We start from the raw sequence: 26,235 nt of genomic DNA, 5'->3' as shown, positions 1-26,235 counted from the left end.
ACATGTCGTTTTGTTGTTATTTGACTAAACGACAATATTTGCGGGGGTCTGTAATAGAGGGTGTCGTACTCTTTCATTTCTAGTTACGACGTGTCGTTTTTTTGAATTTTAATAAAGACATGTCGTTGTTTGTTAGTTTGACTAAACGACAATCCTTTTGTTTGTAATCTTCCATTTGACAACGTGTGATACTATTAAATAAATTAGTTTATAATATGGTTTTGGAAAATTTCACTATTTCGAGAATTTTTTAATCAAATCTATTTTATAATAATGTATGTTGTAGTTATTTAAGATATTTTACAAAATTTTGACACATTTAAAGAAATTTAACACCCTAAAAATAGAGTTTAAATAGTCTATTACACGCGTGACTCTTTTATTTGATACGATTGTGATATAGACTGTCTAAATAGTACTTTTTATATTATAAATTATTCTGAATTTTTTAAAATTTTGTAAAATTTACACAACTATGAAAATAATTAGACTACAAAATTCTTCCAGATATATATCGAAACAGACAAGGGGTCCACGGTGTACCCTTTTTAGGGGTGTGCACTTAGAATCATTCTATGATTTTTTGGTCTTTAAAACTACTGTTTCTCAAAATGATTTGAAAAAATTCTAAAATACACCCCCTTAAAATGGGTGCACCGATGCGCTCTTATCTGTTTTGGTATCTAAAAAAATATTTAGTCCAATTTTTTTTATAATCGTGTACGTTGTAGTTATTTACGACATCTGACAAAATTTTAAGAAATTTATAAAAATTTAACATGTCAAAATAGTATTTAAAGAGTTTGTTATATGTGTCAAAAATAGTATTTAAAGAGTTTGTTATATGTGTGACTTTTTTATTTTATACACGTGTGAAATAGATGATTTGAATATTGATTTTTATATTGTAAATTATTTAAAATTCTTCAAAATTTTGTAGAATATCTTAAATAACTATAACATACACCACTATAAAAAAATTTATACTAAAAAATTCTTAGAAACAATTAGAAGTAGTATTAGTGTACCAATTTTAGTAGGGTGTTATAAGCACCCAATAAATCCAATAAATTATATTGTAAGATATAAAATCACATTACCTTCTTATAGAGAAACTATACCATTTTCTAATAAATCGAAAAAGTAAAGATTTTTATGTTTTTAAGAATAAACCATCACTCAATTATAAGCTTTTCAACCATTACAACCAGATTAAAAAAAAATAGAAAACAATACAACTTATCAATTATCATTATAAAAAACATGGATGATTATAACTTATCATTATGGTGTGCAATAATAATAAGAAGAATGAATTTGAATTGGTAAAAAAAAGTTGTTATAAGGCAAACACTTTTCTATAGCTTAAATCCTACACTTGATTTTACACTATATTTACCTCTAACTCTTTTCTCTCCTCTAACTTAACTCTTTTCTTTCTTACAAGTGTTATGGTATATGATACTATAACATTATATGCCTAAAGTAGCTCTAAACTAAGTTTCTTTGTCTAATTTCAAAAATCAAAAGACTCTATTATTACATGATTGAGAAATCATCATCAAGACCATCTAATTCTCCTCTTAGATTATGTTGTTGGATGATTAAAACTGAAGTTGTAGCCGAAAAATCTGACCCCGAAAGAACATCTCCAATGGGGCCTAATTCGGGGCATTGTTGCCAATCATTCATACCAAATGTCAAAACTGAGTTCACTCTTCCACCTCTCCCTACAATGATGAGTGAGTATTGTCCTTCAAATGATCTCAAAGTTGAGTATGTCTCAGCTGAATTAGCAAGATGTTTTTCCATGTATGAAACGTGACCACTCCCAACAAATCTTTCATAGAAATCAGCAAAGCATTCGTCGTCAAGGTTGGTTTCCTCTTGTTGCTCGTCGATGTTGATTCTATAGTTTCCTGTCCTTCTCATCGCGTTTTCTGAATTTGCGTCGACTAAGAATCTTATCACTGTGAGCTTCACTCCTGGATGGCGCGCTACTCGGCTAGCATAGGCTAATGCCTCCCTATCATCTTTACCACCAATGAATATCACAGCTACATTGAGTGTTACATAAGGTTTTGACATTTTGTCTTGTAATCCAAAACCTCTGTCAATTAAAATCCCAACTGAGCATGGTGCACTCCTCAACACCTGTTTAAGTTTCAACCATAATATTAAGATGTTAATTGGTCATTTCTTCTAGACATGATAATAACATAGGACTATATGCCAATGCTTTGTGTGTTCATTCTAAGTTGTGATTTTAAGTTAGTTTATACAAAGTTTATATCTTTACGTAACTTCTATTGAGACCCTTTATTCCATTGTTTTTATGACAAATTATAATTTTCTAAGTTGTGATTTTAGGTTAGTTTATAAAAATCTTTACATAACTTTAATTGAGACCCTTTATTCTATATTTTATGACTTTTCTAAGTTGTGATTTTAGGTTAGTTTATAGAAAGTTTATATCTTTACATAACTTCAATTGAGACCCTTTATTCCATTGTTTATGACAAGTTTCTTTTGTTATTTTAAGTTGGTTTATACAAAGTTTATAGCTTTACACAAGTTCAATAAAAACCTTTTATTCCATAGTTTATGACAATTTCTAAGTTGTGATGATTTTCAGTTAGTTTATACAAAGTTTAAACTAACTGAAAATAAAGACCCTTTATTCCATAGTTTATGACAATTTCTAAGTTGTGTTGGTTTTCAGTTAGTTTATACAAAGTTTATATCTTTAAATAACTTCAATAAAGACCCTTTATTCCATAGTTTATGACAATTTCTAAGTTGCGATCATTTTCAGTTAGTTTATTCAAAGTTTATGTCTTTACATAACTTCAATAAAGACCCTTTATTCCATAGTTTATGACAATTTCTAAGTTGTGATGATTTTTGGTTAATTCAAAGAAAGTTTATATCTTTACACAAGTTCAATTGAGACCCTTCATTCCATAGTCTATGAAAGATTTCTAAGTTGTGATTTTAAGTTAGTTTATACAAAGTTTATATCTTTACATAATTTCAATTGAGACCCTTTACTCCATATGTTATGACAAATTATAATGAGTTACTTGCTAATAACATATCAAGGATCAAAGCTGTCTTTTTCTATATGCAGATGCTTGTGTTGTGTGATCATTCTAAAAAAAAGAAAATGTTACCTTTCGATTGACATATCGAAAACCAGAATTGCCACCATCAAGTGTTCCATCAGCTTTCAAAGTCTTATGAAAAGGCAATATAATAAGAGCAACCATTAAATCCTCTGCCAAAATGCATACATCTTGAGACAATCCACTAAATGTTGAGAGTGCAAGCATTCGTCTAAGCGTGATACCATCGCCATTTTCGTTGACATAAGCCTCAACCGCGCTAGTAACTTGATTTCTCTTCTCAACCACACCAGCATCGGTTACAGTCACAGTGTCCGGTCCATCTCCCTTCACCAATGTGGCTGAAATTTCGTTTGTGAGCTCAATCATATCGGTTACATACACAACAATGCCAGGATCAGCCGAGCCCCGAGATATTTCCATGAAATTTATTGTGCTAGGCACATTGTGAGGTCCATGAAGGCATAACAAGATTCTTAATTCGTTTGATGGATCAAGCAATTGAAGTGCCATTCGGTGTGTTGGTGCGCGTTTTCTTGCGCGTTTGATGATTTGTGCTACTACTGATGGTGCATGAACAACAGTGAAAAACACTGCAATTATCATTACTATTGTGGTTGATGTTGATGTTGCTTCAGCCTGCATTTTTACCAATTATATCATAACACATGAACAGTAAGAACTAACAATATTATTGAGACATACTATATTTACCAAAACAAAAAGAGAAAGGGTTATAGAAACTAACTGTTTTTGCAGCAATAGCCAAGTAAATGTGAAAATGTCCTTTAGTGGTTAAAAGCAAGCCAATTGCAATAGACTCAGGCCAATTGAATCCCAACATAGCACCAGAAATTATTGTACCAGAAACTTTACCAATAGTAGCTACACCAAATAGCACAAACAACCTTGCCCAAGTCATCAAATGACCAACCTCAAAATCCACCAAAGTAGCCTCATACCCCATCCAAAAGAAAAATATTGGGTAAAACAAAGTAGTTAACAAGTAATTAATCTTACTAACCACCCATTTTGACACTCTCCCTTCTCTTGGCATAAAAATTCCAGCCATAAAAGCACTCAAAATCGGGCTATATCCATACACCGGTGAGCAACAACAAATCAAAGTCATGAAAGCAACCGAAAGCACCAAATGTGACCCTTTCAAAGGCTTCCCTTCTGGATTTTCATTATTGACCCAATTCATGAAAATTGGTGACAATGTAGCTGCAACAATTGTTTGAAACAACAATGCACAACTCATTTGTATGGCGGTTTTAAGTTGAGTAAATGTAGCGGGATGTAGATCATGATCGCCATCTTTATGAACCGGGTAAATTATGTACCCTAGGGAGAATACAAGAGTGGTTATGAAATCAGAGTGCATTCCTGCACCGATCACAAGCCTTCCTATGTCTGATTTGCCTATTTTTAGGCTTGTTATGAGGCGAGTGAGGACCGGTGAGGCTGTGCTTGAAAGGGCAATGGAGAGTGAGAGTGTGAAGGCTGTTTCAAATTGGTTTGTGTAATGCATGAATGGGATTATAGCACATGCTAAGATGAAGGTTGACACTAATCCTGCATAGGCTACTTTTGCATCTTTTGTTGGTACTCTAAAGAGTGCATATGGATCCATTTCTATACCTAATGCAAACATGTAACAAATCATTCCAAAATCTATTATGAATCTTAGTGTTTTTGCTGATGAGTAGTTTACTGCTCTTTGTACAAATCCCAAGTTTCCAATTAGTAAACCAACCTGTATAACATAAAGATCATAGTGAAAAAAAAACATTAATCACACAATTAAAGCCATTAATCATTACTATACTTTATTCTATAAATGAGACAAACTTGTTCCAATTACTTTAGAGAATACCATATTAGCATAATGAAATAGGCTCTTACTAATGCTTATTTTTTTCGCTAATTAAAAAAAATTTAAGATTACAACACGAAGATTGAAAATTTGGGTAATATAATGATTTCACGAAAATATTAGAAAGTGACTTTTCTTTCCGGGCTTGGTGGGCCCTAAGCACAGACATGGTGCACTATTCAAACTATAGAGTTCTGATAGAATCTGGTGCATTCGATTATAATCACGAGAAGGGTATAAATGCGTTTAACAAAATATCGAGTGTGTCAAAAAAGTTACTTTGTAAAAAATAACAAAAATACATTTTGATTTCGCAAAATGACATTAATTTAAAGTATATTTTAGCATAGATTATTAACATGTATAATAAATTATATATATGATATAAATTAAAAAGAGAAAAAACATACAAATGTATCTGAGGTGATCCTTGGTTGTGAAATTGGCTTCAAAATGTAATGAAAAGCATTACAAAGACCAGCAATTAAGAAAAATCCCAAAAGATTAATAGCCACTTTGGTGAATAGCTCAGTGAGTCTCCCTCTGCATTGGCTATCTCCAAATGAAAAGCTTCCAAAGTCATTAATGGAGCTTGAATTACTATAAGCCATTATTTATATATAAATAAATATAAATATATATTATATTTCTTTTCTTATAACACATTCATAATAATAATCTCAAACATCATCATCAATCATCAAAAATTCTCTGTCTTTTCTCTCTTTATGTTTTCTTTTGTTTTTCCTATGATCTTTCTCTTTTCTTTTCTCTTGAGAAAATTAATTGAAGAAATAATAATTAATTAATTAATTAAGAGTTTGACCTTTTCTTATTAAGTAATTGAAGTTAATTAATTGGTTATTGTTCTTCTTTTGTTATTAGTGGCTGTGAATGATTGAGGTGTTTGAGGAGAATAGATGGTTATTCTATCTCATAATAATAATAATAATAATAATAATAATAATAATAATAATAATAATGGGTTATTAATTTGCTCCATTCTTGTAGGAAAAAATTGTAATTATTTTGGGAGTCTTTAATTTTTTTTATATAATTCCATTCCTTGCAAATAAAAAAATTCATAGTTATTTTCTTAAAAAAAAACATTTTTCATTCACTAAAAGTATTAAAATCCCCTCCAAAAAGAAAAAAAATATATATATTAAAATCAATTTTTGTAACCAACAGTGACGGATCTATAATTTTTACTTTGTGAGTGCTTATTTATCATTTAAAAATATTTATACCTATATTATAATCATTCTTACTAGATTTATTTAATTTTATGGGACTTTTTCTATTATTTTGATCTATAATTATCAAATTTAAAAAATTACATTTAATTTTTTAAAAAGTAATATTTTTGTTAGCGGGGGCTATAGCCCCAAACCAATACACTTGGATCCGTCCCTGGTAACCAACGTTTTTTTTTTTTTTTTGTAAATTTTTACCATAAGAATTTTAATTCAGATTTTCATAACCACCATTAATTCCGTTTACAAACTTTTATTACCATCAAATATTTTAGTCTCATAAGTTTTACCATAGGTCCATAGCTATGATATATTCGTATTTTTTATAGATATTTATTATATATTATATATGACAATTAGAAGTTATAACTGAATAAAGATTTATTAGAAAAAATTAATTAAAATACTAAAAATATCAAATATAACAACAATAAGTTAATAACTAAAAAAATATTATAGTATAATAAAATTATTTTTGAATAAATATAATCATGTATTACAATTCAAAATAAAATTATTAACTTTACATAAATAAATTTTTAATCTATACATATTTTTTATTAAATTATATAGAAAAAATTTCTAGAAATTATTTTTATAGCTCAAATTGCGATTTAATTTTTTTCATAACTTTTGAATAAAATATTCTTAGATAAAAATTGTGTTGGATATATGATTTTTTTTTTTTTTGCTCAAAGAAAGATTTAAAAGAATTTTATAAATATAAGAATATTTTTCTTTTGCTGGTAGAAAAAGTTAAAATTTTCATTATTTTTTTAATATAAAAACATAAAAAAAAAATCTTTTTTTTTATTATTATTTTTGAATGAATATCTTTTTATTATTAATTCTATTATACAAAAAAAAACTAGGCACAGACGAAACCTATATAAGAGCTCAGTGTTTCCCCTAAACCAAAATTCAATTCAGTAAAAAGAAGAAAACTTTTTAGGGTTTTGGCTTGCGATACTCTCTGCTCTTGATCTACTAACAGGTTCGTCGAATTTCTTGATTTCTGTGGTTTAAATGAATCTTTGAGAATTCCATAGTTTCATTTGATCGTCTGTATTCTTTGATTATTTATTTTGGATTGGATTGGATTGAGTTTTCTTTTTCTAGGTATTACGAAAATTTGATTTGCTAGGGTTTTTGGGTGTGCGCCTGTATTAATTCGTGCAATAATTTTGATTATGGAAGCTTTGAAGCGTAATGGTAAGAGAAAAGAATTAAAGAAAGAAAGAGAGAGGAGAAGGAATGATGGTGATTTTAAGGAGAGAGAGGATGAATCAAGCTCTGGTAGGTGCAGAGAGAGTTCTAGATCTAGAAAGAGGAGAAGTACTGGTGAGGATGAAGAGCGAAAATTAGGGGAAGAGGTTGAGAAGCGGAGGAAGAGAGTTCAGCAGTGGCAAGAATTCAGGAGAAAGAATGAAGAAGTTGGAAGAGAGAAAATTTGGGAGGTGAATGATAGGAAGATTTGGAGCCTTGAAGATGAACAATCTGATGGAGAAATCGATCAAGTTAGTGATGATGAAGTTAGGGATGGAATGAAAATTGGTTTGCAGAATGGGGTTGATGGGGTTTCTGTTGATGAGGAGATTGATCCATTAGATGCTTATATAAATACTATGGTTTTGCCTGAAGTTGAAAAACTAAATGATGAGAAAAGTATAGAGTTGAAGAATAAATCTTTGGGTAGAATAATTCCTGGGGAGGAGTCTGATTCGGATTATGGGGATCTTGAGGATGATGGAGAATTGATAGATGATGAAGAAGATGATGATGAGTTCATGAAAAGAGTTAAGAAGACAAAAGCTGAAAAACTCTCTATTGTTGATCATTCGAAAATTGATTATAAGCCATTTAGGAAGAATTTCTATATTGAAGTGAAAGAAATATCAAGAATGACTTCGAAAGAGGTTTCTGCATACCGTGAAGAATTGGAATTGACTACACATGGTGAGGATGTACCGAAGCCAGTTAAGACTTGGTACCAAATGGGACTTACAAGTAAAATATTGGAGACAATAAAGAAACTTAAATATGAAAAGCCAATGCCAATTCAAGTTCAGGCACTGCCTACAATTATGAGTGGTCGAGATTGCATTGGCATTGCAAAAACTGGCTCGGGCAAAACTCTGGCATTTGTGCTACCAATGTTGAGGCATATTAAGGACCAGCCGCCTGTCGTTTCAGGAGAGGGGCCTATCGGGCTTATAATGGCACCTACAAGGGAGCTTGTTAAACAGATTCATGGTGATATAAAAATGTTCTCCAAGGTATTAGGTATTAGGTGTGTGCCTGTATATGGAGGCTCTGATGTTGGCCAACAAATTAGTGAATTAAAAAAGGGTGCTGAAATTGTTGTTTGTACACCAGGCAGAATGATTGACATGCTTTGCACAAGCAGTGGAAAAATTACAAATCTCCGTAGAGTTACATATTTGGTCATGGATGAAGCTGACAGGATGTTTGACATGGGTTTTGAACCTCAAATCAGTTTGATTATTCGGAATATTCGTCCAGATAGACAAAATGTACTTTTCTCAGCTACTTTCCCTCGTCAAGTTGAAAAGTTAGCTCGCAGTTTGTTACACAAACCTGTGGAAATACAGGTAGGTGGAAGGAGTGCTGTTAATAAGGACATCACGCAGCTGGTTGAAGTGAGGCCTGAAAATGAGAGGTTTCTTAGATTATTAGAAATACTTGGAGAATGGTATGAGAAAGGGAAAATTCTAGTTTTTGTCCATTCCCAAGAAAAGTGTGATGCTTTGTTCAGGGATTTACTCAAACATAGTTATCCTTGCCTATCTCTTCATGGTGCTAAGGACCAAACGGATCGTGAGTCGACCATTTCCGATTTCAAAAGTAATGTTTGCAATTTGTTGATTGCAACTAGTGTTGCTGCTAGAGGATTAGATGTCAAGGAGCTTGAACTGGTGATTAACTTTGATGTGCCAATTTACTATGAGGACTACGTTCACCGTGTTGGTCGAACAGGTCGAGCTGGCCGTAAAGGTTGTGCTATAACATTTATATCTGAGGAAGATTCTAGATATGCTCCTCATATAGTAAAAGCACTTGAGCTTTCGGATCAAGTTGTTCCAGATGACTTAAAAGCACTAGCTGATAGTTTCTTGCAAAAAGTGAATCAAGGATTGGAACAACCACAAAGTGGCTATGTGAGAAATGATGGTTACAAGTTTAGTAAAGAAGAAGATGAGTTGATGATAGCAGCAAAAAAAGCACAGGCGAAAGCGTGTGGTTTCGAAGTTATGTCCGACTCAGAAGATGAAGGTGTCTGCAAGGAAGAACTTGACATAGATGGCTCCGCTTCTTCCTCCAAAGGCAGAACAGAAGCATTGGTGCCCGAAACTAAACTGCCTGTATCGGTAAACTTGCAGCATATCCTAGAGAAAATTCAAGCTGATGCAGGGCCTAAACACTACAGAGCAGAGCTGGAGATAAACGATTTCCCTCAAAACGCTCGCTGGAAAGTCACGCATAAGTTAACTTTGGGAACTATAACCGAGTGGACCGGAGCTGCCATTACTACTAGGGGGAAGCACTTCCCGCCGGGTCAAGTTGCAGGACCAGGAGACCGCAAACTTTACTTGTTTATTGAAGGACCTACCGAACAATCTGTGAAGAGAGCTAAAGCCGAAATCAAACGTGTTTTGGAAGACATAACAAGCCAGGCTCTCATGTAGCTCTCTAATTGGTAAGATCTCAATCTTAATCTTTGCTAATGCATTAATTGTGGATCTTTTACTTGATAAAGTTGGATTACTTATAATTTGTTTGTTTCTTTCTTTCTTTCCAGCTCCAGGTTTTGAAACTTTAAGATCAAATTGTTGGGTAGTAGTGGTAATGAGTTGGGTAGTGATTGATTTTGACTTGTGGTCAAAACTTGTTTAATGATATGTGTTTATCCCTTTTATTGGCTAATGATTTTCTTGTTTTTGTCTCTTCAGGAATCCTATTGTGCTGGGTGACTAGTATATTTTGGCTTTTTGTGATAGTTGTTCTTTAATGATGTTTTTAACTAATTGTTCTACTTTGGTTGTTGATAGAATTTGTTTACTGATTTTGTTTCTTTTTTCTTGAAATTTGCAGGAGCAACAAACACTCATGAAGAGAGAAACTTTTTCTTAGAAGAAGGGTGAATTGGTTGATTAATTTTTGTGGGATTCTTTTGTAAGCATTATCTGTTAATCTTTTTATTATAAGTTTAGTATTTTTGTAATTAAAGTACATGTATACCTTAAGAACATTTGAAAAGTTTGTCTCTCTTAAGAATTGAGAAAGAGAAAAAAAAAACAGCTCAATTTGGCACTTTTCAAAGTTTGTTCAAATGCTTGAATATTAGTCAATGGATGGGTATTTTGTTATATTTTCTAACACATTATAAAAATCTTCAAAAATAGATGACTGTGTGAAAGAAGTGAAAAAGATGATCAAATTATAAAAATTATATTTGAAGTTATTTTAATTAAAATTAAACTAAAGATACTATTTTAATCTATCCAAACATAAAACCTAAAATATTAAATAATTATATAAGATGAGTTCTAACAAACCAAAGTAGAATAATAATTTTTTTCAATACAAACTTTATTCATTAGTTCATCAATACAAGAAGGATAGTCTGTCCTCCAAATCTTACTAAGGTATGAGCAACAAAACATACTTATGGCACGTTTACTATACAGTATTCAGAATCGGAATAATTTAAAGGAAAAATGTAACGGAATAAATGAAAAATAATCGGAATCAATATTTGTAATATGTTGTTTACTAAATTTTTTTGGAAATGGAATAGTAGTGATTTATCTTGTTTACTTTATTAGGAAACGTAATCAGAATGCTTAAATTGACTAAATTGCCCTTTTGAGTTAAACTATATTATATGGTAGTTATTTTGTAAGACACATTTTAAAGGACAAAATTGTCATTATATATTTAATATTAAAAAATAAAATAAAAAATAATTAAAATTCATTACCCTTAATGACATTCTTTATAAAATTGGTAGGAGAAGTTCTCCCTTTCTTTTCTCCTTTATTCAATCAAGTTCTCCCTTTCCTAATTTTAATAATGTAAGTAAACAAATGTAAGGGAATGATTACTTTACTATTGATTCCCATTACATATTAGTAAACATGCCATTAATGTTTTAGAATAATGAGAAAGACAAGTATATTAAAAAAAAAAAAAACTACTTAATTAAGGTATGAGCAACAACCGTAAATATTCTAGAACAACGAGAAAGACAAGCATATCGATAACAAAAAAAAAATCTATGTTTAAAATCATTTAACACTAAACGCAAAGAAGAAGCCAACGAGACAGGGTTATTGAACTTCAACACCACACTCAAACAATCTGATTCAAAGCAAACACTATCAAAACCTAGCAACCGACAATAAATACCCATCCATTATCAATCATTTTTAGTGAATACCCACCCATTACATGCCAAACAGCTGAGCCAATCACATTACCTCGAAAATCTGAACCACCATACCCATATCACACCGTCCATTATCAGAATCAAGTGTCAGATCAATGTTGACGTTCATCGTTCTCTCAAGAGGCAGAACCTAGCGGTTGTCAGCCGTCGTAATTTGCTAACTAAACATCTTCACTTATAGAGGAATATTAAGACTCCATAATTTCTTCCACTAATCCGAGTAACCAATAGAAGAGAAAGTAATTGATTAAACACTATGTTTGATTTTTTTAATGAAATTTTTTTTGTTGTCTCAACTTCTTAGGGCTTCTCTTATAAGACGGTAAAATCTCAAAAATAGTAGAGTTTTCACACAATAATACTTCAAGATGTGAGAATCTACAGTGTCCCACTAACGAAAAAAACAAATAATTTTGAATACATATTTGTTTATTTGCATTTATATATTTAAGGCCTACAAAAATTGATAGTTTAATTTATTAAAGAGTAATTTACGATCAAAATTTATAAGTTTAACTTACGGTTGTAAATAAATATTTAAATTTAATTTTTGGCGGTAATAATGTCTAAGTTATATTTCTAAAACTCTGTAATTACCTAGCCGTTAAATGTCACGTTATTATCCACGTGTTATTTTCTTATTAGTATATTTAAACTATTTTTTTAATAAAATAAAAAATTAATAACTTAGACCAATCAAAAATTGTCAGATAGCAATTTACCTAACACGTAATAGTGAAGTACCTACAGAAATTCCATAATTATAAATTAGATATTATTACTACTAAAAATTAAATTAAAATATTTATTTGCAATTAAAAATCAAACTTAAGTATTTATGCTGTAAATTATTCTTTATTAAATATTAATTTAAAATCATGTACTAAATTAATTTATTCTTTTTTTAAAAAATATAACAAAATTATACTTTTAGAATGTTAGTTTTAATTTTAATTATTATAATTAATATCTTATATTAAAGTCAATATTCTTATCATATTAATAAAATAATGGCTAATTAGGATTTTTGCCCCCTGAACTTTGACATGTACCAAATCATGTCCTCTAACTTTTAAGGTCATTGAAAATGTCCCCTGAACTATTAAGATTGTTGGATTTAAGGATTTTTTTTTTCTAATTTTAGTAAAAAAGTCTAACATGAATGAAAGTTCAGGGGGCATAATTTAGTGCATGTCAAAGTTCGAAGGTATGATTTGGTAGATATCAAAGTCTGAGGAACATGGTTTAGTACATAAATAATCATTGAAATAGTAAAATTGAATAAAATTAGACAAAAGTCTTTAAATCCAACAATCTCAATAATTCAGGGGCATTTTCAATGGCCTTAAAAGTTCAGGAGGAATCATTTGGTACATGTTAAAGTTCAGGGCAAAAATCATAATTAGCCTAAAATAATATAATAATACAGAATATGCCATTACCTCGTATAAGTAAACAATAGCTTCAGTAGCTTTTTCTCTGGTCATCGTTTCCACTCCTTTGCCCAGATGATGATACATACAGACACGGCAATGAAGAATTGACAGAAGAAAATCCAGCTAATGGGTACTCACCACAACCACTGCCACACTAAGGTTTCACCAAAATCTCTCTCATCATTTCCCAATTCCCATGTTTATATTTCATCTTTTTTCAATAAGAACCGAAATTTCATGAAAGAAAAGCTTTTTATGTAAGCCATGATTGATTTTCTCCTGATAAAAAGATGGGATTTTTACCTGTGTTTTGGGATGAGTAACAAGTTTTTACTTGCTCTAATGTTTTCAACTACCTTAAAATCAAAAGAAGCCTTAAAAATCACTGTTGGGTTCCATCACTAATGAATAAAAAATGAAATCAAGATGAAAAAGATTTGTTTTTTATGGAAATCAATTGGGGCTCAGTTTTGTTTGGTGTTCATTTGGGTTACTAAAAAAAACTTTACTTTCATCCTTTTTTGTTTATCTTTTATTGGGGTAATCTAATTTCTATGTTATATGAGTGTAAGTTCTTACTGTATGCCCTGAAACAAGTTCAAGCTAGTGACAAAAAGAACAAGCAAAATTAGGGAAAGAATCAAGCTTTAGCCTTGTTTTCATTTTTGCTATATGGCTAAACCTTGTTTCCACTCAAATTCTTCCTTAGGTGGCGTTTGGTTGGAGGTAATGAAACAATTTTTATTCCATTCTTTTGTTTTGTTGTATTTTTATTGGAATGTCATTTCAATCATTCTAATGGAATGGCTTTTTTATTATTTTGGTAGAATAATTATTCCATTTTAAAATTGAAGGAATGATCGTTCCAATATAAAAAAAAATTTATCAATTTTTTTTAAACATTTTAAATTTGATTCTATCCATTCTCATTCCTATTCTAATATTTTCATTTCTCCCTACCAAATAGTCAATATTAATTGGCTAACTATGATTTACTTAAAATTTTGCTTGTTGTTTTAGTGATGTCATGTTCAATATACTAAACTCAAACTTTAGTTTTTGTAATGTTAGGTTAGGACTTGGGAGGTTAGGTGGCGTATGGTCGGAAGGAATTAAAATATAAGAATAAGAATGAAATGCAATCAAATTTAAAATGCAGAAGAAAATTGATAACAAAATTATTAAATTTTTTCTCATCTTGTATTAGAATAGTTTTTCCTTCCATTTTAAAATGGAATAGTCATTCCACCAAAATAGTAGAAAACTCATTCTATTAGAATAACACTCCAATACTTTAAAATCCAACCAAACAAAATAATAGAATGAAACTTAATTTATTTCTATTCTATTTCATTGCCTCCAACCAAACACCATCTTTTCAAAACACTATGTGAGAAGATTTTCCAACACAAGTTGTGGGTTTCTATATGGTTAAAGATTGTCAAAGTTCTCACCTTGTTTTCATTTTTAACTTGTTAAGGAATTGGGATTGCTTGATGTAATTTCATCTGTTTGAAGTTTTCTTTAATGTTCTGTTAGTTTTTTCTTTGAGGGGTTTTTGTGAGTTTAGTTGTTGGTGCTTTGCCTCAGTTGGTCTCTTTTGACTGGAATCATTCCTTACCTTTAATATAAACAAAAAAAAATTAATATGGTTTCTTTCTTTTCTCTTTTTCAGGACAAAGTTTGTGATACATGTGGTGGTAATAATCATCGTGCCAATTTTTTACTTGTAACTTGTTCTAAATGTTACATAACTTCTGAACATGTGTAAGATCATCTTTCTCACCATGAAAATACTAATTTTTATCATTGAATTATCTTTATAACTACGGTTTTTCTCCGCCACAAGTGAGATTTTTCTATATATAACGGGGAACAGAACAGTCTAAGACAAGTGACATCTTTCTCTTCTTCACTAAAAATGATCTTTACATTGATAAAATATAATTGGCTTTGTTGCATTGGATGTGATCATAGTGGAAAATAATGTTATGGAAAGAACTACTTTGATAATAATATGAATGATCTTTCCATATTTCGGTTTTCAGTTATTGCATGCGAAGAGAAATAGAGCACAAGGTTCCCGAAGATTGGGTCTGTGAATCGTGCCAATCTGATAGTGACTCGGTTTTGATGGAAACTAAGGAGACTGAGGATGTTGCTGAACAAGATAATTTGAATGTTCAGCTTGATACGTCGGGGCTTGAGAGGATTAAGAAGAGATACAATTTTCTTGGTAATCTCGAGCTAAGGATGGGCAACGGGGAAGATGCGCAGGCTTGTTGGCCGGGTGGAGCATGGAGTGCATGGAGTGAATATCATAGTAGTGCAGGGGTAGTCCTTCCCCTTAGACAATACTTTATCGATTTTTGTGATTATTTTGGAATTGCCCCATTTCAGCTCGCTCCCAATAGTTATAGAATCCTATCCACTCTGAAGGTGTTGTACCATCAGAAAGGATGGCCAACTCCTAGCCCAGAGGAGATTCACTACATGTATATTTTGAAAGCCAATCCTATTCGCGATAATCGCAATAATACAGATGGCTTTTACTATCTAAGCACTTGGCCTTATGCTTCTGGAAACTTGGTTACAGACATCCCTAGCCATGCAGGTCCATACAAGAAAAGCTTTTTCTTCACTACAGCCATCAAAGCCGAAAACCTGAATTTTCAACAAGTTGGTAAACTTCCTTCCATGAAACTTGTTTGTTTTCTCTTTCCTTTATCATTTGAGTCTTCCTCTTAATTGGGATTCTTTTATAGGGCCATTCAAGCGATCCAAGGTTGATAACGAGATAATCAGTCGAGTTGAGCAAATCAGCAAGTTGCCTTCAGAGGAGAAGAGTTCAAAAGTCTTGCTTACTGATGATAATCTTCGTGAGTGTGGTCTCTTTGATATGTCACATTCTCTTGGTTTGTCTGACTCTTGTCGCCAAGCTGGTTCTCGCTTTAAGAAGGCATATCATGGGCCTGTCCCTCGATTCAATCTTCCTATGGAGCTGCATTGCTCTCCAGCAAACATAGATATTGTTGAGGATTCTGAGGAGACTTTGGATGATCTTCCCCAATGCGAGGAAGCTAACAACGAACTTGAGATTATCCCAACGGTCTGTGAGGATGACACTCACATTGAATCCCCCGAACAAGGATTGAAGCATAAACATGATTGCTCGAAAGAATCATCAATAATTAACCATGAGCTCGAGAGCTCGGAGGGTATGATTCCTTACTAATTCCTTTACTACTTGTACAATTACTCGCTTCGAACATCTTTGTCTTGTCTTTGCAGGAAGCATGGATATATTTGATTGTTTCTCCACACCTATTGTCAACTTGAAAAGAAAGAAGAAGAGAAAAAGAGGTATTAACTCCTTACAAATTCCTTTAATACTTGTACAGTTCTTTTGCTATTAACATTTGGGGTCTTGTCTGTGCAGGTAACATGGATATATATGCTTGTTTCTCCAATCCTAATGTTGACTCGAAAAGAAGGAAGAAGAGAAAAATAACAGCAGGGACCTGCAGGGACACTTCAAGGAAATCAACAGCCAAAACTCCTGCAGCGACCATCTCTTCCAAGGCTGCGATTAGGACTCCCGAGCAAGTGCTAATGGAAACTGCGCAAACTGAGTTGGTACCTGCTCGCTCTCGAGCAATGTCTGATGTTCTCGAGAGTGTACAGGCCTTTGCCACCCCTATGGTGAATGTTTTCGAGAAAGAAGTTGGAGACAACTTGAGCAAAGACGGGTTGTGGATTGACTCTGAGGACTTAACTGATCTTGCTCTCAAGCAGCAGAGCTTGATGAGCTTGGTAAGTGATTATCACCATCCTATTGTCTTTATAATACTTTTGCAACCATATTAACTAACTTTTTCGATATGTTTCTTCTCATCAGACCACTGCGGTAGCGTTCCAACAAGCTAAACTTATGAAATCCTGCCAGAACAAACTAAATGGTCAGGAGAAAGAGCTGATTAAATTGAAAGGAGAGCTTGGAGAGACAAGAAACGAGCGGGACCTTGTTCAACAAGAACTTCAAACTTTAAAGAAGAATTTCGGGGAAAAACTTAAGGAAGAAGTGAATTCGGTTGCTGCTCCTTTAAAAAGTGAGATTCAGATTCTCCAGGAAAAACTTTCCAAGGCTGAGGCTACCGAGACTTCACTAAGGAGTGACCTCAAGGGACGAGATGAACAAGTCGAAGAGCTTCGAATGACACAAAGGCTTAATCTTGAGGAGTTCAAGAAGGAAAAGACCAAGCTGAAAACCCAACTGAATGACATGTCAATGAATGTGTTCTACACTTGTTGGAAGCACAATCGAGATGGCGATTATAGCTTTCTTGGGAGCAAACTCAAGAAGTGCATGGCGGACTTTAAGAAACGGTTGGCTGATGAGGAAGCTGCTGCTGCTGATAGTGAGGAGGATGAAACAAGCTCAATTCAAGAACTGAGCTAAATCTTGAAATCATTTTTTTGTGTTTCATTATTTTCTTTATGTATTAGTGCAATAAAGGACTTTGAACATTTGAATGTTGTATATACAATTTTAAAAATATGTAATTGTATTGCTTAAAGTTGTTCTCAAGTATCAATATTTTGTTAATAAAAATATATATTAAGTATACATAAAATAATTATACAGATTGGTTTGATTTGAATTGTTACCGAAAATTTTAAAATTGTGACTAAATTAGAGAGTTTAAACAGTTCCGATTAACCAAATTATTCTCATTGGATTCATTTAGTTTAGATTAATTAGAGTTTGAAACCACAAATTACAAATTATATATACAACACCTCTAAAATATGCTATAACTATATAAAAGAAAGTGACTTTTCCCTTTTTTCTTTTTCTTTTTGCAGCAATAGAAAAATATTTAATTGAAAGTCTTTCTTAATAAACTAGCATTACATTTTGATTCTTTATTAGGAATTTTATGGTGGTAACATAAATACATGAATTGTGTAATGTAGCTGTATGATATTTTTATGAGCATTTTTTTTTATTTGGGTCAAGGGTTCGAATTTCACTATAATTCTTCATGAAAAGTATTCTTAATAGAATAAGAACTCTCGAATTACATACCGATGATTCAATTATAGAAAAATGAACTATAAAACTCTTGTAACTAGCACGTGATTCCAATAATCGTCTAAACTACTAATAGAGCGAGAAAATAATTTACACCATCTTTTTTTTTCTTAATAAAAAAATTTAAAAAATACACATATTCTGAAAAACAAATATCATTCTATATATAACATTACTTATAATATTATAACATGGATTCAATCTTACATTAAATCTTCCAAGTTCAAATACCCATGTAAAAAAAACAAGACACTATACCCAATTACCCATTTTCTTTTTCCAATTTTTAAATCAATTTGAGCTTGATGTGATTGAATCTTTAGTGGAATGGCAGGTGGGACAGTTCCGGCAACACACGCATTTCTTCTCATTTTTCCCACCCTTTTTCCCAAATAATAATTATATATATGCAAAGCTACAGTGAAGAGAATTTTACAGAAGAAAAAACCAACAAAAATGGGTAGCCATTGCCATACCAAGGTAACCAAATCTCTCTCAATATTTTGTTTTCTTGCCCAGTTCTTCAAGAAATTGAAAAGGGGGATTTTTTTTGGTATATTTATTTAAACTGCTTGTGACAGAGTCTGATTTATCTTTTCAGATTAGAGAAAAACAGTAATTGCGGAATACCCATTTCTAGTGTTAGAGCTATGTGTGTAAAAATAGTGGCTTTTTCCTTTAATATACAATCTAGTACTATTTTTGCTATGTTTTTCCCTTACAAAAAAAAAAAATCTGACTTTTACTTGTGCTTTTGGGGTAACAGAAAGTGTTTTTGCATGAGTAACAAAACTTTAGTTGAAGGCATAGTTTGGTGAATAACTAAGTTGAGAAACATAAAGAATCTGAGATAAGGATTTAGACCAGAAAGATTTGTTTTCTTTTTTTCTATTAATCAACTGGGTTTTACTGTTTTGTTTGGTGTTCATCATGGTTGTAAAAATAATATAATGTTTTAGGTTGTGTGTTAGTACTTAATGTATACAATAGAATAGTTTAGTGTGGAAGTTCTAGCTAGTAATATAGATTTATAGCTATGATCATATAACAGGACATATGTGGGAAATTCAGATGTGAATTCCTGCAACAATACCTTAACACAAGTTCTAAAAGGATCAAATGAAAACAGAATAGAAACAAGTTCAAAGAACTAATTTTGAACAAATGAAAGTAATAAAAAGATTATGCAGAAATGAAACAAGGAACACAGAGAAGTATCCTTGTTACCACTTGAGGCTAGCTCGAGTAGCAATAGGGGGTTATTGGAGTTTGCGTGTGTGGGGGTCTGGGATCGAATCCCAGCTTGTGTAACTCAAAAATGTCTGTATAATAATAATACGCTTAGATCAAACAAAAAAAAGAAGAAGTATCCCTGTTCAGAGACAAGTTCTATGTGAACTTAATCCTAATCAAGCTTGGAAAATCATCTCTGAAGTACAATTACAGTTGAGAGAATGGATCTCTGAATATCTGTAACTCTCAAGTGTTTCCTCACAAGACAAAATCCCAAGAATCCCGAAAACACTTTTCCTCAGTATTCTCAGTGAAGTGAGAACTGTTTATATAGAAGTTAGTTGGGAACAGAAAAAATTAGTTAAACAAGATTAACTGACTTAATGGCAAAGTGAATAGAAGGAGCTAACAGAGATTTGGTGAAGATAAAGTTTGGTACTTGATAGACTTGGAGTCCTATGTTGCAGTTGGTGCTTTCTTCCGAAATTGGTGATTCCCAAAGAATCAAAGCTTAAAACAAAATATTGGAGAAATTTCGTAGTGTACTTTACTAATGAAACCTATATTCGCCTTATCAACTGGCTGAATGAGTAGAACTTCTTCAGGATAAGGAATATATAGGTTTCATTAGTTACTCTGTGGTATGTTTGAGTGTTGTTATTTCTTGTATAAACATAATTAATTTGATTTTTTTCCTTTAAATCTTCAGGAAAAGGTTTGTGAAATATGTGGTAGCAATAATCCTCGTTCTGAATATTTACTTGTAACTTGTTCGGTATGCAACACAACATGTGAACATATGTAAGATTCTCTCTCTCTCTCATATATGTTGTTCAAGTATATCACTCTTATCATTGAATGTGATTATAGTAACACATTAAAATAAATGATCTTTGCATCTTTGTGTCGTTCTGTTTTCAGTTACTGCATGCGAAGAAAGTTAAAGAAAGTCCCTAAAGATTGGGTATGTGAATCATGCCTAACCAGCAGTGACTCGATTATGATGAAATCTTGGGAGACTGATGCTGCTGTGACATCTTCATTCCAAGAAGATGAAGCTGTGAGAAGAGCAATGAGCAATGAGAAAATTTCAAATTCGCAGCAAAAGCCCGTAGAAAATGGTAAAGAGTCAATATGTCAGAAATCTTTGTTAACTTAACATTGCGCCACTAATTTGTCTCGAATGCATACTAACTCGAAAAATAGTAGAAATATCTGAATTTGATTTCCTAATGTTTGGATACATACATTACGAAAATTAACATCATAATAGCTAAGTCTTTACATTACTTATCATCCCACTTTTCATTTTATTTCAAAACTTGAATTGCGATGTTGTAGCTCTTATCTTGAAGGCAGCTTATTCTCCCATTTCGCTTATTCTGTTGATAATCGTTCTTGAGGGAGTATAGTGTATATTGCTTGTTATGTACCTGTGCTTGTGGGCAAAGACTAAGAAAGCATTTGGTTCACTACATAGAGTCTGAAACAATCTATTGATGTTTATTTCCGTTCTAAAATTCAACGAAAAATCATCTTTATGTTCATGAGCTGTTGGCATTTCCGAAATTGTTGTATGTTGTTTTGATTTATCAAGTGTAAAATGACATTTTTCGTTTTCGTAGATATAATAATTTTAGATGATGACGATGATGATGATGCATTTCATGAGGATGGTGATGAGGAAATGGATGATGCTGAGGGGTTCGATGATGATGACAATATGAGTGGTGATGAGGAGATAGAGGATTATGTAGCCGGTAGAGGCCCTGCGTTGATGCATGAGGTAATTAAAGCTCAGAGTAAGGGTATACGCACACCGATAATGTTCAATGAGTTTGGACAAGTTATCGGTCCAGCTAGAAACAAGTTTGCATCGACACTTGGAGCCATTGTACGCAGAACTGTTAATATTAATCATAACAGTTGGGCAAAGGTTCCTATGGCCGAGAAAAATAAATTTTGGCGTATCGTTGAGGTATGTGTCTATTATCATAACATGTGTTAATTGTAATGTACTTAATGTTATGATTCTACTATAATGTATTGTTTTGTAATTGCAGGAGACTTTTGAGATAGATTCGAAAGTGAGGAAAAAGATTTTACAGATGGGCGGTAGATATTGGAGGAATTTCAAAGCAAACCTCACAAAAAGATGGATAGAAAAACATAGACACACTCATCCCCGCAAGCTGAGACACCCACCGAGAGGATATATATCGGTGATAAGAAAAATCGATTGGGATAAGTTTGTCAAAGTAAGACTAAGCCCAGAATGGGCTGAGAAAAGAAAGAAAATGCAAGCGGTACGAGCAAAGGTTCCTTATAATCATAACATGTCTAGAGGAGGTTATATGTCAAAGAAGGAACAACTAATGAAAGAACACGATGGCCAAATAACCGAGGTTGATAGAGCTGAGTTGTGGACATTAGGTCGAACGAACAAGAAGGAAGAGTTGTCTGGTGAGGCGGCATCTGTGAAAGCTAACATTGTAAGCCTATATTGTATTACTTCCTATTTTTTTGGCAGCAATGAATAATTTTATTGACAAAGAAATCATAATGTCATACAACTTTAAAAACCAAGAATCCCCAACAAAAGGAATCTCATCTAACTATACAAGTTCTCTATCTACTCGAAGAGCATGCCGAGCTAATCCATGTGCAGCCTTATTGACCGACCTGTATTATTTCCTTTGTTTCACAATACTTGTGAGATTAACATTTATTATTTGTTTTACAGGATCATTACAGACAACTGCAAACAGAGGGGAAGTGGCCACTCGAAGGGTCTAATGATGAGAAAAGCGGTGCTGTTAGGGGTATGGGAGTTGGTGTGATGCCCAACCAATTTTTCGACACTCCAACACCCATGTCAAAGAAGGGGAAAGCCAAAGAAACTTCGAATAAAACCAGCATTGATGAAATTTTACGTGTAAACTGTTCTGTATGCAACACAACTCGCGAACATGTGTAAGACTCTCTCTCGCCCTCTCTCAGCATGAGTACCGCACATCCTTTCCTTGTTCTAATTTTAACTATTGAATTATCTTTATGATTTTACAGTTATTGCATGCGAAGAAAAGTGAGAAACGAGGTCTCTAAAGATTGGGTGTGTGAATCTTGCCGAATCAGCAGTGACTCGATTCTTATAGAATCTGGAGAGGAAGATGCTGTTGTGACTTCTTCGTTCCAAGAAGATGAAGCGGTGACCATAGCAATGACCAGTGACCAATTTTCAAATCCAGTAGAAACTGGTAAAGTTAAGTTAGATCCTCATGAAGAAGTTGTTAAGCTATCTTCAGGAATCACGGGAACAATATTGTCCACAAACATAAATCATACAGATGATGATCCTGAGGATATGGATGATGCTGAGGGGTTCGATAATGATGAGAATATGAGCGGTGATGAGGAGGTAGAGAATTATGTAGCTGGTAGAGGTCCAACATTGATGCGTGAGATATTTAACGCTCGAAGTGAGGGTATACGCACTTTGATAGTGTTCAATGAGTTTGGACAAGTTATCGGTCCAGCGAGAACAAAGTTTGTGTCTACACTTGGATCCATTGTACGCAGAACTATTAACATTAAGCATGAAAGTTGGGCAAAGGTTCCTATTTCCGAGAAAAATAAAGTATGGAAAATCGTTGAGGTATGAGTCTATTATCATAACATGTGTTGTTTGTAATGTGTTTCATGGTATGAGTTTATTATAATCGATTGCTTGTAATTGCAGGAGACTTTTGAGATAGATCCTAAAGCGAGGAAAAAGATTTTAAAGATGGGTCGCAGATATTGGAAGAACTTCAAAGCAAACCTCACCAAATGTTGGATAGAAAAACATAGATACACTAAACCGGACAAGCTGAGACACCCACCGAGAGGATATATATCGGTTATAAGAAAAATCGATTGGGACAACTTTGTCAAAGTTAGACTGAGCCCAGAATGGGCCGAGAAAAGAAAGAAAATGCAAGCGTTACGGGCTAAGCATTCTCACAATCATAACATGTCGAGGGGAGGTTATATTTCTAAGGAGGAGCAACTAATGAAAGAATGTGATGGCCAAATAACTGAGATTGATAGGGCCGAGTTGTGGATGTTAGGCCGAACTAACAAGAAAGGAGAGCTATCTGTTGAGGCGGCATCAGTGAAAGCTAAGATTGTAAGTCTATATTGTATTACTTCTTTAATTGTTGTTAATTCACAATACTAAGTATGTGATTAGCATTTTATTGTTTGTTTAACAGGATCATTACAGACAGTTGCAAACCGAGGGGAAGTGGACACCCGAAGGGTCTAATGATTTGCTTACTATGGCAATAGGCACCCCAGAGAATAGAGGGCATGTTAGGGGTGTGGGAGTTGGCGTGACGCCCACTCAATATTTTGACACTCCAACGCCCATGTCAAGGAAGGGGAAAGCAAAAGAAACTTCAAATAACACCCGGGTCGATGAAGCTGTGACAAGAGATACGACCAATGAGCAAGTTTCAAATCTGCAGAAAAATGTTATGTTAGAACCTCATGAAGAAGCCGTTAACCTCAACGAGTCAAAAGGTCAGAAATCTCTGTTAACTAAAAATTTGCACAACTAATTTATCTCAAATGCTAACTAACTCCCTAAAGAGAATAGGAAGATCTACATTTGATTTCCCATAAGTCCTTACATTACTTATGATCCCACTTAGCTAATGCGCCTTTTTTCAAACTATCGGTGTGCTTTTATGATTTGTGAAGTGTGAAATGACATACAGATTGCTTTTTCTTTTCACAAATATAAATCCTTTAGATGATGATGATCATCCATTTCCCAAGGATAGTGGTGAGGAAATGGATGATGCTGAGGGGTTCGATAATGATGAGAACGCGAGTGGTGATGAGGAGATAAAGAATTATGTTGCTGGTAGAGGACCGACATTGATGCGTGAGGTATTTAAAGCCCGAAGTGAGGGTATACGCACACCAATAGTGTTCAATGAGTTTGGTCAAGTCGTTGGCCCAGCAAGAACAAAGTTCATATCGACACTTGGATCCATTGTACGCAGAACTGTTAACATTAAGCATGACAGTTGGGCAAAAGTTCCTATTTCCGAGAAAAATAAACTATGGAAAATCATTGAGGTATGAGTCTATTATCATAACATGTGTTGTTTGTAATGTGTTTCATGGTATGAGTTTATTATAATCGATTGCTTGTAATTGCAGGAGACTTTTGAGATAGATCCTAAAGCAAGGAAAAAGATTTTACAGAAGAGTGGCAAATATTGGAAGAACTTCAAAACAAACCTCACCAATTGTTGGATAGAAAAACATAGATACACTAAACCCGACAAGCTGAGACACCCACCGAGAGGATATATATCGGTGATAAAAAAAATCGATTGGGACAACTTTGTCAAAGTTAGACTGAGTCCAGAATGGGCCGAGAAGAGAAAGAAAATGCAAGTGTTACGAGCTAAGCATTCTCACAATCATAACATGTCGAGGGGAGGTTATATTTCTAAGGAGGAGCAACTAATGAAAGAATGTGATGGCCAAATAACTGAGATTGATAGGGCCGAGTTGTGGACATTAGGCCGAACGAACAAGAAGGGAGAGTTGTCTGTTGAGGCGGCTTCAGTGAAAGCTAACATTGTAAGTTTATACCGAAATACTTCTTTTAATTGTTGTTATTTTCACAATACTAAGTATGTGATTAGCGTTTTATTGTTTGTTTAATAGGATCATTTTAAACGGCTGCAAACCGAGGGGAAGTGGAAACCCGAAGGGTCTAATGATTTGCTTACTATGGCAATAGGCACCCCCGAGAATAGAGGGCATGTTAGGGGTGTGGGAGTGGGCGTGACGCCCACTCAATATTTTGACACTCCAACGCCCGTGTCAAGGAAGGGGAAAGCAAAAGAAGCTTTGGAAAACTCCAAAGTTGAAGCGTTAAGAAGAGAGTTTGAAGAAAAATTTCGGCAACAAGAAGAATTCTTCAAACAACAACAAGAAGAATTCTTACGCCGACAAGAAGCCATGATGAAAGCATTCATGGAGTCTGCGAGAGGCTCGTCGTCTCATGCAGTAACGCCTGAGTTGGACACAACACAACCAACATGTGTAACGAACCTTGAACCCGATTAATAGAAAAAAGCATGAGTTTTCTAGCAATGAATGAAAAATGTAAACTGGTGTAGATGATCAATGTAGAAGTTGGACTGTTGTAGAGTAGAGACTATACTATGCTAAACTCTTAAGTTAAGATGTCATATGGTAAAAGAAGCTCAATGGCTATGATTTTGATAAGAGCCTAGAATGGGATAAAAATTGTCTTTTTTTGCTAGATGAATGAGATTCATAGTTACAAAAGAAGAAAACAAGTAATATGGGGTCTCAACCCCAAATTCTTGGAATTAATATGATTCCCTTCACTTATTAATTTGTAACAATTAATATTAAGATAATGGTGCTCTATTAACAATGTTTCATTGCTTTAAGCCAAATGTAAATGTTATTAAGAGGCACCAGTAAGATCCATTACTTAACTAGTATACAATAGTAGTGCTCTTTAGTCCTTCCTAAAACAAGTTACTTTTTCTTTCAAAAATAAAATAAAATAAATATTATATTGTTTTGTTGATTAAATTTTTTTAATGGGGTGAAGTGGGAGAGAGATAACAATTCTTTTTGTTTGGCAAGAGAGATTGGAGGAGGGAAGAAATAGTTAGATGGAGAGCAAATTCTTCCAAATTT

At 33.2% G+C, this 26,235-nt stretch overlaps 4 protein-coding genes across 9 annotated transcripts; 3 read left to right on the top strand and 1 right to left on the bottom strand.

The window, feature by feature from the left end:
* Positions 1 to 1,303: 1,303 nt before the first annotated feature.
* Positions 1,304 to 6,125, bottom strand: LOC115709515 (cation/H(+) antiporter 28). Its single transcript, XM_030637630.2, has 4 exons — positions 5,415 to 6,125; positions 3,874 to 4,884; positions 3,174 to 3,764; positions 1,304 to 2,154 (listed from the first exon to the last, which is right to left on the bottom strand). Exons 1-4 carry the CDS (start codon positions 5,613 to 5,615, stop codon positions 1,540 to 1,542), a joined length of 2,418 nt encoding a protein of 805 aa, XP_030493490.1. The 5' UTR covers positions 5,616 to 6,125; the 3' UTR covers positions 1,304 to 1,539.
* Positions 6,126 to 7,124: 999 nt separating this feature from the next.
* LOC115710711 (DEAD-box ATP-dependent RNA helicase 42) lies at positions 7,125 to 10,650 on the top strand. Of its 3 annotated transcripts, XM_061111464.1 has the most exons (3): positions 7,125 to 7,254; positions 7,380 to 9,978; positions 10,081 to 10,650. In XM_061111464.1, the coding sequence occupies exon 2, from the start codon at positions 7,451 to 7,453 to the stop codon at positions 9,965 to 9,967; it is 2,517 nt and encodes an 838-aa protein (XP_060967447.1). In that variant the 5' UTR covers positions 7,125 to 7,254; positions 7,380 to 7,450; the 3' UTR covers positions 9,968 to 9,978; positions 10,081 to 10,650. The 3 variants fall into 3 exon arrangements, with proteins under 3 accessions (XP_060967447.1, XP_030494926.2, XP_030494924.2); XM_030639066.2 differs by having other exon boundaries at positions 7,146 to 9,978; positions 10,374 to 10,650; XM_030639064.2 differs by having other exon boundaries at positions 7,146 to 9,978.
* Positions 10,651 to 13,170: 2,520 nt separating this feature from the next.
* Positions 13,171 to 17,791, top strand: LOC115709791 (uncharacterized). Of its 4 annotated transcripts, none has more exons than XM_030638002.2 (7): positions 13,171 to 13,325; positions 14,842 to 14,933; positions 15,215 to 15,849; positions 15,932 to 16,384; positions 16,458 to 16,529; positions 16,606 to 16,979; positions 17,065 to 17,791. In XM_030638002.2, exons 1-7 carry the CDS (start codon positions 13,293 to 13,295, stop codon positions 17,623 to 17,625), a joined length of 2,220 nt encoding a protein of 739 aa, XP_030493862.2. In that variant the 5' UTR covers positions 13,171 to 13,292; the 3' UTR covers positions 17,626 to 17,791. The 4 variants fall into 4 exon arrangements, with proteins under 4 accessions (XP_030493862.2, XP_030493865.2, XP_030493863.2 ...); XM_030638003.2 differs by having other exon boundaries at positions 13,205 to 13,325; positions 14,842 to 14,866; XM_030638001.2 differs by lacking the exon at positions 13,171 to 13,325 and adding an exon at positions 13,384 to 13,892.
* A 629-nt stretch (positions 17,792 to 18,420) lies between these two features.
* Positions 18,421 to 25,859, top strand: LOC115709327 (uncharacterized). The gene is made up of 12 exons (XM_030637406.2): positions 18,421 to 18,741; positions 20,204 to 20,295; positions 20,416 to 20,615; positions 21,120 to 21,472; positions 21,558 to 21,986; positions 22,238 to 22,467; positions 22,561 to 23,149; positions 23,234 to 23,662; positions 23,748 to 24,057; positions 24,290 to 24,621; positions 24,706 to 25,134; positions 25,222 to 25,859. Exons 1-12 carry the CDS (start codon positions 18,718 to 18,720, stop codon positions 25,624 to 25,626), a joined length of 3,822 nt encoding a protein of 1,273 aa, XP_030493266.2. The 5' UTR covers positions 18,421 to 18,717; the 3' UTR covers positions 25,627 to 25,859.
* Positions 25,860 to 26,235: the final 376 nt, after the last annotated feature.

This window comes from Cannabis sativa, chromosome 3 (assembly GCF_029168945.1).
Source record: "Cannabis sativa cultivar Pink pepper isolate KNU-18-1 chromosome 3, ASM2916894v1, whole genome shotgun sequence".
Classification (NCBI taxonomy): Eukaryota; Viridiplantae; Streptophyta; class Magnoliopsida; order Rosales; family Cannabaceae; genus Cannabis; species Cannabis sativa.
Note: the sequence above shows the minus strand (reverse complement) of the source record. Positions and strands in the feature narration are given on the sequence as shown.

What these genes read in the sequence shown, in the direction of transcription:
- LOC115709515 (XM_030637630.2), bottom strand. Translation starts at nt 5,615, where the DNA reads ATGGCTTATAGTAATTCAAGCTCCATTAATGACTTTGGAAGCTTTTCA. An exon ending in GGATCACCTCAGATACATTT is followed by an intron (nt 4,885 to 5,414) that starts GTATGTTTTTTC and finishes TATGTTATACAG; the next exon opens with GTTGGTTTACTAATTGGAAA. An exon ending in TTCGATATGTCAATCGAAAG is followed by an intron (nt 2,155 to 3,173) that starts GTAACATTTTCT and finishes AAACTTAAACAG; the next exon opens with GTGTTGAGGAGTGCACCATG.
- LOC115710711 (XM_061111464.1), top strand. Translation starts at nt 7,451, where the DNA reads ATGGAAGCTTTGAAGCGTAATGGTAAGAGAAAAGAATTAAAGAAAGAA.
- LOC115709791 (XM_030638001.2), top strand. Translation starts at nt 13,839, where the DNA reads ATGGCTAAACCTTGTTTCCACTCAAATTCTTCCTTAGGTGGCGTTTGG. An exon ending in TAGGTGGCGTTTGGTTGGAG is followed by an intron (nt 13,893 to 14,841) that starts GTAATGAAACAA and finishes TCTCTTTTTCAG; the next exon opens with GACAAAGTTTGTGATACATG. An exon ending in TGAGCTCGAGAGCTCGGAGG is followed by an intron (nt 16,385 to 16,457) that starts GTATGATTCCTT and finishes TTGTCTTTGCAG; the next exon opens with GAAGCATGGATATATTTGAT.
- LOC115709327 (XM_030637406.2), top strand. Translation starts at nt 18,718, where the DNA reads ATGGGTAGCCATTGCCATACCAAG. An exon ending in GTAGCCATTGCCATACCAAG is followed by an intron (nt 18,742 to 20,203) that starts GTAACCAAATCT and finishes TTAAATCTTCAG; the next exon opens with GAAAAGGTTTGTGAAATATG. An exon ending in AATTTTGGCGTATCGTTGAG is followed by an intron (nt 21,473 to 21,557) that starts GTATGTGTCTAT and finishes TTGTAATTGCAG; the next exon opens with GAGACTTTTGAGATAGATTC.